This window comes from Rhodnius prolixus, unplaced genomic scaffold (genome assembly GCF_049639745.1).
Source record: "Rhodnius prolixus isolate KJV_2025 unplaced genomic scaffold, Rpr scaffold_9, whole genome shotgun sequence".
NCBI classification, from domain to species: Eukaryota; Metazoa; Arthropoda; class Insecta; order Hemiptera; family Reduviidae; genus Rhodnius; species Rhodnius prolixus.
The window spans coordinates 962279-977560 of record NW_027411604.1 but is presented as its reverse complement, the minus strand read 5'-3'; the positions used below and the strand labels follow the sequence as shown (position 1 = coordinate 977560).

The 15282-nt window shown below is 32.7% G+C and overlaps 1 protein-coding gene across 1 annotated transcript in view; it reads left to right on the top strand.

Annotated features, from left to right (window-relative positions):
• The window catches only part of LOC141454740 (LHFPL tetraspan subfamily member 6 protein-like), a 603704-nt gene extending 588772 nt beyond the window's left edge, over positions 1–14932 (top strand). The window contains exon 6 of the mRNA XM_074129307.1: positions 5130–14932. Within this exon, the coding sequence (XP_073985408.1) occupies positions 5130–5251 (122 nt within the window). The 3' untranslated portion in view covers positions 5252–14932. The remainder of the gene's footprint in view (positions 1–5129) is intronic.
• The last annotated feature ends 350 nt before the right edge of the window (positions 14933–15282 follow it).

Here is a 15282-nt window from a genome sequence, read left to right as displayed (position 1 = left end):
AATCGGTTGTTTACTGTGGGAATTATAAGGGCCCGATTTCACAGCAAAACCATGACCCAAAAAAATTTCAACTCTCAATATCTTCTCAACTAATGGATCTGCACTCAAGAAAACTATAGCGTACTACTCAGTAAAACAGAGTGTGGAAGAGCAGAAAGTTTCATACGAATAATCTGTTGTTTACTGTGGGAATTATAATGGCCCCATTTCACAGCAAAACCATGACCCAAAAAAATTTTAACTCTCAATATCTTCTCAACTAATGGATCTGCACTCAAAAAAACTATAGCGTACTACTCAGTAAAACAGAGTGTATAACATCACAAAGTTTCATACGAATAATCTGTTGTTTACTTTGGGAATTATAAGGGCCCGATTTCACAGCAAAACCATGACCCAAAAAAATTTCAACTCTCAATATCTTCTCAATTAATGGATCTGTACTCAAGAAAACTGTAGCATACTACTCAGTAAAACAGAGTGTGTAAGAGCAGAAAGTTTCATACAAATAATCTGTTGTGTACTATAAGAATTATAAGGGCCCTATTTTACACTAAAATCATGACCCAAAAAAAATTCAACTCTCAATATCTTCTCAACTAATGGATCTGTACTCAAGAAAACTATAGCATACTAATCAGCAAAACAGAGTGTGCAAGAGCACAAAATTTCATACGAATAATCTAAAGTTTACTGTGGAAGTTATAAAGGCCCAATTTCACAGCAAAACCATGACCCAAAAAAATTTCAACTCTCAATATCTTCTCAACTAATGGATCTGTATTCAAGAAAACTATAGCATACTACTCAGTAAAACAGAGTGTGTAAGAGCAGAAAGTTTCATACGAATAATCTGTTGTTTACTGTGGGAATTATAAGGGCCCGATTTCACAGCAAAACCATGACCCAAAAAAATTTCAACTCTCAATATCTTCTCAACTAATGGATCTGTATTCAAGAAAACTATAGCATACTACTCAGTAAACAACAGATTATACGTATGAATCTTTCTGCTCTTACACACTCTGTTTTACTGAGTAGTATGCTATAGTTTTTTGAGTACAGATCCATTAGTTGAGAAGATATTGAGAGTTGAAATTTTTTTGGGTCATGGTTTTGCTGTGAAATCGGGCCCTTATAATTCCCACAGTAAACAACAGATTATTCGTATGAAACTTTCTGCTCTTACACACTCTGTTTTACTGAGTAAAAGTTTTACAGAGTGTAAGCTATAGTTTCCTTGAGAACAAATCCATAGGTTGAGAAGATATTGAGAGTTGATTTTTTTTTGGGTCATGGTTTTGCTTTGAAATGGGGCTCTTATAACTCCCACAGCAAAAGGGGGGTGAAGGTTGAATTCGCTGATTGGTCGTTTATGAAAGCGGGTAAAGGTAGTGTCGTCGAATTCGCTGATTGGTCGTTTATGAAGGGGGGTAAAGGTAGTGTTGTCGAATTCGCTGATTAATTGAAAATTGGGAAAAAGGGGTGTCCTAAAGCCCTCGTTCTAGTTCCTGATTGTTGATTAAGAAGGTTTGGGCGGGGGTGGTGACGTCGAATTGGCTGATTGGTCGATTCAGAAGTGGGGGGGAAAAGGTGATGTCGTCGAATTCGGATTGCTTGGGAGAGCGGCCATCTTGCACAATTTAGGTGTATCGATGATTGATCAATAAGAAGTGGTAGGGGGCGTGGCCTAATGCCCTCGTCGAATTCGATGATTAGTCAATAAGGAGGGGGCGTGGCTTAAACCCTTGTCGAATTCGATGGTTATTCAATAAGGATGGGTGGTGTAGGTGTTGGCGGAGTGGGGATGGCGGCTATCTTGCACAAAAAAGGTGCACAGTTTAGTTGCGCCAGAACCGCCATTTCCCTACTACTTGCGGCAATGAATAGAATTGGAATCTGGATATAAGTCTGAAGAGGAGGTTATCTCCAGGTGAAAATAAATATCTACGACCAATAATGGGTACATTCATGGTTCTATCAATGGTCCTGACTTACTTATGCTCTAAACCAGACAACGCTGCGTTTCTTTGGAAACAAGATATCTCAACAAAAAAAAAGTTAATAGGAGGACTGGAGAGGTAAAACCACGGTAATTACATTGATTGCAGTGGAAGTAGTTGAAGTAAATCAACTTTTCTCACATGGAAATCAACGGAAGAAGTCTATGAGGAAGCAAAGGTTTTTGATAAGACGCGAATGTGAGAGAGAAGCCATCAAAGAAACTAAACTTAAGATTTGAAATCCTCATTCCTTTCTAGTACCATAATTGTTGCAAGTAATAAGTTTGTTTTGGCAAAGTAATCGTACAAGAAAAGCTAATCTAATTGTTTTTTTCTTTTCTTTTCTTTACAGTAAACATACAGAGTTTGAAGTTATCGCCTGTGTATGAAAGAAGGAAGAAAGATGATGATAAAAGACAAAGAAACTATTTACCAGAAAAGTGGAAACAACAACTTCAAAGTGTATCACTTTTGAAGATAATGTGCACACACGACCCGCCCCGCCTTCACCCGCGTTGTTAAGTGTGAATTGTTGCTGGAGGCGGCTTAACATGACTTGGAAGGCAGCAGCAGCAACCTTGGAGCCCTTTCCATACGTTCGCTTGGGCGAGTGTACGAGAACTTGAACAAAGGACACGGCCATACCACTAAACTTATTTAAACCCTTTCCTGATAAAAAGGAAAACTTGAACCTTCCGCTTTGTCCTTCTGCACGGAAGTGACTCAAATCCTTGCGACTACTTCTCTTTTCTCTTTTCTCTTCGTAGTACAAGGTTGTCTGCTTCTACCACCAACATATTTCTCACACTGTATTGTTGTACACACCTAGGAAGATCATTCTGTTTACTTTTCAACTGGATTTGTTCAGAAACATCCCCTTTTACAACCACGAAGATACTTTCAAAGAAGGTCCTCTAACACTTCCAAACTTCCTTCTCGTCGTGAGACGGAAGAGTTAATCTTATTTCAGTTTTCCTCCAACCAGGCAAAGTTAGCAACATTTTGTTTGAATGTTAGTTTTTCACTTAAATGAATTTTCTATTTTCCTCCAACTACGATTACTCTTTTCTGTACGACGTCTTCTAGTTCTAATACCATCTACTTCTACTTTATGCCCTAGTTAAAATTCAAAAACAAACCTTCATTAACAAGATACCTTATACTAAAGTAGTAATTGATTTAAAAGTTTCAGTTTTAAATATTTATCTTTTATATTTATTTTAAAACGTTTTATTTTTCTTTATCAAAAAAATAAAACTCTTGAGCCATAATGTGAACCATAAATGTTTAACAATACTAGGCTTTTTTGAACAAGCCAGATATTGTTGATAATGTTTGTAAAATGTTGGTTAAAGCAAGCTATTAATTTATTCACAAATTAACAATGTAAAATGTTGTGTCCACTACTACCTAAAACATGTAATGTGGTTCCTTTCATTGTCAGATTGTTTATTGGTAATATATAAATTATATGGCTTGAAAATTTATAATTAAAACTGTCCGGTAGAACAGATTTCATTGTCCAAAAATTCGCACGAAAAAGCGTGACATTGAAAAAAAACACCCAACTTTGGCAATTTTTTTCTCTTTTTCTATAAAAAATAAAATTCCCAAATTTTCTTTATAATAAAGGGCAAACCCTCCTTTATAATTGTATTATTATTTTTTTTTTTTTTTTTTTGCAACAACACAGATCAAATATATATTTAGTTACTAAGTACATAGTTAATGAATAGTGTTCCGTAGGTAATGATTTGTGATGATTCACTTACCTATATTTCCTAGCATCTGAACAAGGTAGGACTTATCAGCTCGGAACCGTTGAGCAGATTGTGTCAGAAAGAGGAGGAAACGGTCTCTCACTTTTGTTATTCGATTGGGTTGCAATCGAGCGGCTGCGCTGCGATATCTTTGGAACTTTAAGGCCAAAGGAGATTGTAGCACAGAAGGAACTGGTAGGGAAAGTCCTCAACCTTCTTAGAAGGGGAGGTTTCATCTACTAGACTTAGAAGGGGAAGTCACAATAAGCCTCTTGGTGGCTGCAGTGCCATGGGGCATAGGTACCGCCCTGTTATTAATTATTTATTGAGATATATCCATCCTATATTAGATGAATTCACTCTAATGTGGAGGTTTTCTGTCAAGTAAAGTAATACCTATTTTTTCAGGCGGACTTTGCGTCCAAAAATTTAGATACAGTGGACGGATGCGACTAGCAAACATACTTTACTGCTAATTTCTCATATTAACCATTAAAGGTACAGACCGGGGAATATAGCCTAGTACCGCAATACATCTTAGCTTTGCGGATCTAGCCTCTAACCGCTCGGCTACCGTGGCGACTAGCAAACATACTTTACTGCTAATTTCTCATATTAACCATTAAAGGTATAGACCGAGGAATATAGCCTAATACCACAATACATCTTAGCTTTGCGGGACTAGCCTCTAACCGCTCGGCTACCGTGGCGACTAGCAAACATACTTTACTGCTAATTTCTCATATTAACCATTAAAGGTATAGACCGAGGAATATAGCCTAATACCACAATACATCTTAGCTTTGCGGGACTAGCCTCTAACCGCTCGGCTACCGTGGCGACTAGCAAACATACTTTACTGCTAATTTCTCATATTAACCATTAAAGTTATAGACCGGGGAATATAGCCTAGTACCGCAATACATCTTAGCTTTGCGGATCTAGCCTCTAACCGCTCGGCTAACGTGGCGACTAGCAAACATACTTTACTGCAAATTTCTCATATTAACCAATAAAGGTATAGACCGGGGAATATAGCCTAGTACCGCAATACATCTTAGCTTTGCGGGACTAGCCTCTAACCGCTCGGCTACCGTGGCGACTAGCAAACATACTTTACTGCTAATTTCTCATATTAACCATTAAAGGTATAGACCGGGGAATATAGCCTAGTACCACAATACATCTTAGCTTTGCGGGACTAGCCTCTAACCGCTCGGCTACCGTGGCGACTAGCAAACATACTTTACTGCTAATTTCTCATATTAACCATTAAAGGTTTATGTGTTGTGTGATTTGTTTATGTCTCTTAATGTTTAATAGTTACTGATTTTTTTTTTTTTTTTTTTTTTTCTACTGTTAACAGGTAGCTGTCAAGTATGGTGGTCAGCGCACATGTTAGCCGGCGCTGTCGGCCTGCTGTTAGTCTGTTTTATTTTCACACTATTCCCATCAAGATTAACGACACCATCAATATTGAGCCTTTGAAGGGAACCGCCAAGAGAGCTGCCGAAAATTAGCGGCGCTTCACCGCCGCCATTGCCCAGGGTGCTGAAAGCTGAATCAGCGTTCACTGAATTGAAAATCAGCTAGCAGAGGCCATCATGTTCACCAATATTTGACGAAGACACTGGTGAACATGGACATTATGATCGTACTTATTTCTATAGATATTAAAATTAATAACAATTAAAATTATTATTGTTTTATTGTTATTGTTATTGTTTTTCTTTTCTTTTTTTTTTGTTTTTGTTCTAATTAGTTTCTAAGTACAATACCAACTATAAGACGCGGCTCTTTGTGACAATCTTAAATTAAAAAAAAAAAATACTGAATGTAATTAATAAAGGAAACCCAATTGGTGGATATTTCAGTTTTCATTCACAAAATAACAGCAACCAACCAATGGCAAGGACCCATTAATTGAAAAATGCAAAAAAATTGGAACTAATCTAATTAAAATTTCATTACAAAAAAAAATTGTTTCTTTATATATTTATAAATAAATAAACTTTGTAAATAGTTACATTAGGACAGTGAGGTAAAATGCATCGTCACTGCCTTTATTTTATAAAAAAAAAAAAAGTAAATAATTGAAAACAAAATTTAATAAATTTATAACGAGTAGAATTTGATTAAGATAAAATTGAGAATTTGTAAAAACAATGAATTTAGGCAAAGTAAGGAAAATAAAAATTGTTGCCAATTAAAAACGTTTTGGCCAAGCATTAAATCCAGGGATTAAGGTCATCTTCAGGGCTAAAAGTGATTAATCAACAATTGTAGATTGTTTTCTTTTTTTTTAATTTAGTAATTTGTAAACGGTACTTTCTCTTAACTGAGCATTCATCACGTAAAAATCTGAGCTATCACGTAAAAATTCCAAGTTCGGTGAAAAATTCCATAAACAGAAGTTCAAGTTAACTGGAATGGATTACTCAATATTTTTGTGATTTCCTTACCCCCCCCAACCCCCTCACCCAAACAAAATGCTTCCTAAATTTTGTTCTATACTCGTATTTATATCAAAAAGTTTTTATCTGAATTATTTTTTTTTGGGGGGGGGGAGGCGCAAAATTCATTTTGGGTATATTTTGAGGTTTTAGTTTCAATTTTTAAAAAAGTCAGTAAAAAGTTGGCAACTTGAATACAGTAGTTATAGGAAGTCGTGTGAGTGGTCAACAAAGCTACCTTTTTATTTTACTTTGTGTATTTGTATCTTCTATTCTCAATGCCTAAATTCTGTATCAGAATTTCTGTATCAATACCCCACCAAAAAAAAATATGAACAAAATTAGTACAGAATAAAGATTTTTCTTTTTTCTTGGATGAATTAATCAGTCATCAAGATTTAAAGTACAGAATAAAGTAATTTCTTTTTTCTTGGAAGAATTAATCAGTCATCAAGATTTAAAGTACAGAATAAAGTAATTTCTTTTTTCTTGGATGAATTAATCAGTCATCAAGATATAAAAGTACAGAATAAAGTAATTTCTTTTTTCTTGGATGAATTAATCAGTCATCAAGATTTAAAGTACAGAATAAAGTAATTTCTTTTTTCTTGGGTGAATTAATCAGTCATCAAGATATAAAAGTGCAGAATAAAGTAATTTCTTTTTTCTTGGATGAATTAATCAGTCATCAAGATTTAAAGTACAGAATAAAGTAATTTCTTTTTTCTTGGGTGAATTAATCAGTCATCAAGATATAAAAGTGCAGAATAAAGTAATTTCTTTTTTCTTGGATGAATTAATCAGTCATCAAGATATAAAAGTGCAGAATAAAGTAATTTATTTTTTCTTGGATGAATTAATCAGTCATCAAGATATAAAAGTGCAGAATAAAGTAATTTATTTTTTCTTGGATGAATTAATCAGTCATCAAGATATAAAAGTGCAGAATAAAGTAATTTCTTTTTTCTTGGATGAATTAATCAGTCATCAAGATATAAAAGTGCAGAATAAAGTAATTTCTTTTTTCTTGGATGAATTAATTAGTCATCAAGATGAGATAACTAAAAAACTTCTAGCATTCGCCTAATCTTATTGAACTATCATAGTTTTATAGTTTCTTAATCAATCAATATTAATCTACATCAATTTCAGTTTCCACCCACAACACCCCAAATTCTAGATTTCCTTGTGTCTGGCAGATGAACAAGTTCTATTTACAAGTTCAGTTTATTATAGGACATAAATTTTCAAAAAATGTATAGATAATATTTTTGTTTTGATGAAATTCTATACTGTTCTACTTTAACACAGGTTTTGTGTACCTCTGATTTTGGTAAAATTTCTCTACTAAAGACTAAACACGAAACAAATCCGCAGAGTAAGACGTCCAGAAAAAGATTGCCTTTAGGCCAACAGTAATACTGTCCTTTAGGTGGGTGTCCTTTAGGAGAAATTCTGGCCCCAACCATGGGAAATTTTTATTATTTCCCATCGCAGCAGTTGGCTGGATTATAATTATCAAGTAGCTTATAAATTCTACTCGCTATAATATTTTATATAATATATTAATGAGCTCAAATAAAGATAATTACATAATATTAAACGGCTCTACAAAAATAAAAATAAATAAATTTAAAAAAAAATGTAATAAAGAGTTTAAAATAAATAAAATCACTTTTACCCAAAGTTATTCACGAATTTAATTGAAAATATAAATGATAAAATGAGATACAAGTTAGGACATGTTGATTTTTGGTTATTTGATAAAAGTTGTTTAGATATAATTAAGGTAAGAGTAACCAATTTAATTAAAGTAAGACAGGTATGTGTAACTATTTGATTTTGAAACCAATCGTGGTAAAAACAGAGTGGCTGTTTGCATAATTTTAATGATTATTTTCATTGGCCAAAACTGGGTAAAATTATAACCAATTCTCTTTATTTAATTATTTATTTATTTTCTTTAAATAGAAATAAAAAAAAAAATATGCCACTTTTCTTTTACAAAATCCTTCAGGAAATATATATTCTGTGAAATGCAAAAAATAGATAAAATATATTGGCTTTGTGATTCCCTAAGGGCAGCCTTCAGGAACTGTCCAGACCATAAGTACGAGGGTCATTCAATAAGTAACGAGACAAATTATTATTGCTCAAAAACGGTTTATTGAATCAGTACAAAACTTTGGTTACTTTTCAACATAGTCCCCAGCAACACTTATACACTTGTCCCATCTTTCTGCTAATTTGTAAATGCCCTTGGCATAAAATTCTTTGGGTTGATCTCGAAGCCACTTTTGCACCTGATTTTTTACCTCTTCATTGAATCGAAAATGTATCCCTCGTAGAACATCTTTAAGGGGTCCAAACAGATGGAAGTCTGATGGGGCGAGGTCGGGGCTGTAGGGGGGGGATGTGGAAGGATCTCCCATCCCAGTTTCTGAAGTTTTTCTTTCGTCAGCTGTGCCGTATGTGGACGGGCGTTGTCATGAAACAAAATCACGCCTTCAGTCAAGAGCCCACGGCGTTTCGTTCGAATTGCAGGTCTTATCTTGTTTTCCAGCATGTCACTGTAGTACTGGCTGTTGATTTTTCTTTGGCCTTCAAGAAAATCACAATAAATTGGCCCCGATTCAAACAATTGTCTCCGTACACTTTTAACATTCTTTTGTGGATTTTACTACCTTTCTCACCTTCCGCGACTAAAAATCTGATCACGGCACGTTGTTCTTCCACGGTGCAATTCTCGAGCGGACTCGCCATCGTTAACTGAGTAAATTTGAGGTTATGTTTACAAACTATAATTGAACAGCTGATCAGATGTCATCGCAAAGTTGCCAACTTTATGTCCTAAAAGTTTCATACGGATCAATTTAGCTGTTTTTGAGCAGTAGTAATTTGTCTCGTTACTTATTGAATGATTTACCTCGTATGATTTACCAACCTTCACAAAAAGTTATCTATAATCACTGAAAACCATTTTTTATTTGTACCAATAACTAAAATGATTAAATCAGAATTAAGATTTTGACAAACAGCAACTCTGAGTAGAGACTGAAAATCAAAAAATAAAGATTGAGAAAAAAGAAAAAAATTAATAATATTGACTACAAAACTACAACCAAAATAAATGTTTAAATAATAATAATAATAATTGGTTTGTAGTGGAATTGATGCTCACGTTTTTTTATTATTTAATTGTTTCGTATCTAGGTGTCATAAAAATAGTAATTTAATACGTCAATAAACATAAAAGAAAACAAATAAATGTAATATAAAATAATTATATATAAATGTTAATAAATAAATATAATATTGAAGTATATTCTTCAAGGAATAAAACAAAATTATAGATGACTATGTAAATGATTTACACATAAAAGCTTGTAAATATAAATAAATAAATTGTAAATAAATAAAAAAGATAAAAATATATATAAAAATTTAAAAAAGAACAATGTAGAACGTATATAATGTGAAATAAATATTGTATATTATATTTAAAGTATATAAATGTATTGTTTAAAAATACATAGAATTAAAATAAAAAAATTGAAGCATCAAATACAATGCATTAGGTTTGTTTTTGTTACATTTTCTTACGAAGAAAAGGAAAATAGAAAATGGTAATAAAATGAAAATTTATCATAATATTTTTACGTTTTATACTAAATTCAAAACTTGAGTAATTTTTGAATTTATTTGCAAAGTACTTAGTAAGAAATCACATTTCTTTTATTTACTCGTAGTTTGTTTTTTTTATAAATTTAGATTTACTGGACAGATGGCTATGTTCTGATTCCCAAATCTGATCTGTTTCAGATTTTGCAATTTGATAAAAACAATTTTAGGACTTCCGATGCCAGTTTGGGCCAAACAATTGTACCTTAAATTTAACTAGGTGTGCGAGTTGATTAAAATAATTTGAACGTTAATACAGTCTACTTTCTTCTTTTTTATTTTAAGATCTGGGCGTTACTCATCTCTTTGGCGAACGGAGATACCATGAATCTCAACGTTTTTCTCCCTTTTACCTGGCTATGTAATGAACGTTTTTAGCAAAGTTTAGCTTTTGATGGAGCTTGGTGTCCAGTCTGGGAATAGCCTGCTCCCACCTAAAACTTAGGAGGGAAATATTAGGAGTGGTTGTAAGATATTAACTGGAACACCGGGATTGGCACATTGACTACCAACTAAGGAACCTTTGCGCTGGAGAGATAGTTACTTTAGAATCACCATGCGACGAAGCCCAAGTCTGATTCAGTGACCTGATTAAATGAGGCCTATTATTGTACCAACGCTGCATCGATTGCTTCCATCGGCCAACTTTACCCGGAAAGAATACGTCTCCCAAGATATGAGTGTTTCAAATTGGGCATTGGGAAGTAGCTCTTACTGGTCACCATTACAAAAAAGAAATCTCATATACCCAAAAAACCTTTTGATAACTTTTTTCTTTTTGGCACAATCTTTCTTTAATCTGGACCAAATAATATTGGTCTTAGAAGTTCGCAATAGTTAGAATCTCATGACAATTTTTTAAAATGCAACATCAAAAAGGAGTCCAAAATAATTTATCTCGCAATAAAGCTCAGATGTAACTCGCCTGGTTATCTTATTAAACTGCAGGAATGATGTAATTCACGTCAGCCATACTACGAGTAATTAAGGGTCTAGTATCGACACCAGGCATCGTATTAATTTTTTCATTATTATTATTATTATTATTATTGGTTAATTTAAATTTGAAAAAGATCCAAATCAGTGTTAATTCAAATAAGTTTTGAACAAAATATGAGCTTAACAGCACAATAATATATACTTATTATAAGCCAGCAATGAAAAATCACATAGATCTGTAGGTCCATATGTCACAAAAAAAGAAAAAAGATGTAGCACTGTTAATTTTATGTTAATATGCACTAAGCTGCTTTGCTGCAGTTAATATTTACATGAGAAAGTATAGTTTCTACAAAATTTGGAAACAAAAAAAAAAAAAAGTTGTAAGTCAATCCTTAACAGCTGTTAAGAGATTTGAATCAGATGATTTTGGCAAAAGTATTATGTTTAATTAATTTATTTTGAACGTGGTAATTTATGCCTAAAAAGTATCATGAATGGCCGCATTCAGCAGACAAGAGCGCTACGGAACTATCCGCTGAATGGCGCACTTTTTTTAGCATCGCTCTCACAACATGTTGTGGCAGCGGACGCCATCTTATGGAGAGGAAATTTTCTATGCTACTTCGACGGAGCGGTGATCGGTACTAGCAAAGTACGTGTGTTTATAAAAACAATTTTGAAATTTTTCCAATTTTTTTGGTAATTAAACGCAACTCTCCCAAAATTACCAAATAATTATTAATAACCTTCTTGTTTGTAACAGATGAAAAAATTATTTTTTAGTCATTTTGTGTATGCTTGAGAACATCTAAAGCTCTTAACATATTATTTTTCTTAGAAAAATCACTCTAAAAACGACTTATTTCCCGATATTAAGAAAAATACTAGCTTTACTGCCTTGGCAGTATTTTTAGTAGAAAGTGGATGTGAAAAAATACATAAAAATGACCTATCACGTGCTCTTCTTTCTCTTTGATAACAAGTTAAAAAATTGAAATATGATTAATAAATACCAGATTTTGAAATGGCCCCCAGCACTTTTTAATTTAAAAGACGAGTTGTTTTTTTATTGGACCGATTCCTCGGCAATATTAATTCGAAAAAAGGTTATGTTTAGGTTATATTGGTAGCGCTCTTGTCTGCTGAATAGTGATGGGCTATTTGAGCGGACTCGTTCCATTGGAACGAGTCCGATGGTGGAACGAGTTGATTCAAATCCCTATTTTTAAAAAAAGTGATTCCGCCCCGCCCCAAAAAATTTAGGCAAATAAAAATGAAAATGAGGCAGCAGAAGGTTTGGAACGATTAAACATAAGAACAAATGTCACGCAATTTATTATATTATTATATCATTAAATGTTAGCTTTCCCAGTTAATAACAAAACTATATTTCTTTAACACACATTGAGTACTATCCCTAATTTCCAATTGCTCTGATAAATATAAAATTAACAACGTAATACAAAAATTAACACAAAAATAGGCTAGTCAAATATAAATTAAAGCAATGCAGTTTTGTCATTATCTAGCTTGACCACTAGAAGACTGGAGTTAACTTACTTCAAGAGTATTCAAGGTAGAGAAACGGAAATGGGTAGGAAATTATTCCATAAAAATTCTAACCCTTCAAAATTATAATTACTCATAATATTTATTTACTAAGAATTGAATATCAAGCTTTTAAAATATTATCTTATTGTTTTACAAAAAGAAAAAGCTGTGTGCTTAATCTTAAACTTAGCGCTGGACACTTACTCTCATCTTCATTGGCGTAAGTTTGAACGTGTACATGTCAGCTAGACGGTCAAAGTAAAACTGGGCCAAAATTTAGTATTACCTAACTGGTTTACTTAGTGTAGTATCCCTCCCACTCTATCACCTATTTCACAAACATTCATCGATTAAAAATATTTTTTAGTTAAATATTCGTTTCATTGGAATACAAAAAACATTATAACGCTTTCTTAAGATGATTTGAATTTTTAAAATTTGTTTTTGTCCATTACTCTTATAAAATACGAAGAATTTCAAATAAAATATAATATACAAACACAGAATGATCTAGTGTGCAGGTGGAGTCAGTCGTAGTTACCATGACAACGGAACCGTTAAACGACTCCGGCCCAGCTCTAGCATTTTCATTGGTTAAATCCACTGGAGTTGGTGGAGTCGAATCCGGAGTGATTTAAATCCTTTTGAAACCGGACTCGTTCCATTTTTTCGTTCACTGAATCTAGCCAATAGAAATTGCTGGAGCTGGAACCGGAGTTGTTTAACGGTTCCATTGCTATGGTAACGAGGACTGACTCCACCTGCACACTAGATCATTGTGTTTGTATATTATATTTTATTTGAAATTCTTCGTATTTTATAAGAGTAATGGACAAAAACAAATTTTAAAAATTAAAATCATCTTAAGAAAGCGTTATAATGTTTTTTGTATTCAAATAAAACGAATATTTAACTAAAAATTATTTCCAAGCGATGAATGTTTGTGAAATTGGTGATAGAGTGGGAGGGATACTGCAGTAAGTAAACCAATTAGGTAATACTAAATTTTGGCTCAGTGTTACTTTGACTGTCTCACGGTCATGTACACGGTTAAACTTACCCAATGAAGATAAGAATAAGAGTGTCCAGCGCTATGTTAAAGATTAAGCACACAGCTTTTTCTTTTCGTAAGATAATGAGATAATATTTTTAAAGCTTGATATACAAGTCCTAGTAAATAAATATTTCTTTATTTATGAGTAATTATCATTTTGCTTGAAGGGTTAGATTTTTTTTTATGGGAATAATTTCCTACCCATTTCCGTTTCTCTATCTTGGATCCTCTTGAAGCACATTAACTCCAGTCTTCCAGTGGTCAAGCTAGATAATGACTAAACAGCATTGCTTTAATTTTTATAATTGACTAGTCTATTTTTATGTTAATTTTTGTGTTACGTTGTTAATTTTATATTTATCAGTGCAATTGGAAATTAGGGATAGTACTCAATGTGTGTTAAAGAAATATAGTTTTGTTATTAACTGGGAAAGCTAACATTTAATGATATTTTTTACAATGTTACTAATGCATAGGGTAAGTACAGAGACCGGAATCGGTGAACGAGTTGTTGGAATCGATTCCAACCCTGGAACTGATTCAAATCCAACGAGTCCAAAGACGGACTCGTTCTGCCCATCACTACTGCTGAATGCGGCCAATGTTGACCCAAAGCATGGTTGATCCGGAGATACAGGTTGGGGGGACAGCAACAACAAGAAACACTTAAAAAAAACTATGGTACAAAGATAAAAATTAACTAAAAATAGCCCAAATATAACTTATTTCGTGGGGGAGAAATGTCATGATAACTTTCTTATTATTTATGGCAATAGGAGGGGCCAACAACAAAGAGGGATTGAAATTGGGAAAACCCCCAACACTGTAAAAAAAAAATTAAATAAAATAAATTAGAAAACTCTCTTTATTTCATTATAATTATAAATTTTCTGGCAAAATAATAATAAAAAGAACATTTTTTCCATAAATTCTGGACCAATTGTGGATTTTTAAGCTCAAATTATTTTCGTTTCAATGCACTTTTAGGGGGAAATATTATAAATAAATTTCTATTCAATTTTATAAAGAATATATTAGGAAATATAATAAAAAAAAAGGATTGACAATCTGAAAAGGAAGTGTACGAAATTAGGCCTTTCATAAACTTGGATACCTTTGATTTTTGTTTTTCCGGAATATTTAAAATTATTCCTGTACAACAAATTATGTTGTATTTTCTTCTTTTTTTTAAATAACCCTCCTGTAATTATTGAGTAGAATTTCAAAAAAGAATTATGTTCACAAATCTTTGTTTGCACAGGTAAAAAGAAAAACAAATCTGAATTAGTTTAAAAAAATAAATAAATAAATAAAACAAAAACAATAAATTCGAAACCAACACAAATAATAAAAGGTGGGTACACTTTATTTGTCCTTCAATTAATATGTGTACATAAAACAAAATTAAATTGCACTAAATGTAAAACTGCTTTTTGAAACTAATTGTACAAAAAATAAAAAGTAGTGCAAAAATTTGAAAAAAAATGGCTACGATGAAAAAACAAAAAATCTAAAATTATAGAGAAAAAAATATTGTTTGAACTATTGTTTAAAGTATTGTATAATGATTTGTTAACAATAAAAAGAAAACAATAAAACAATAAATGATGTTTGTAAGAGAAGTATTTATTATTCATCTTTTTTTATTAACTAACATTTAAAAAAAGAACCTTATATGAACCTTATTCAAAGGTTATTCTTATTAGAAAAGAACAGGTTGAGTTTGGAGATGATTGCGATTTTAGAATGGATTACCCGCAGGGACACTAAATTCCGATGTGGGACACAATTCGGTAATTTTCCGTTGTACTTTACTTTGGTCTTTTCCCGAAAGTAGG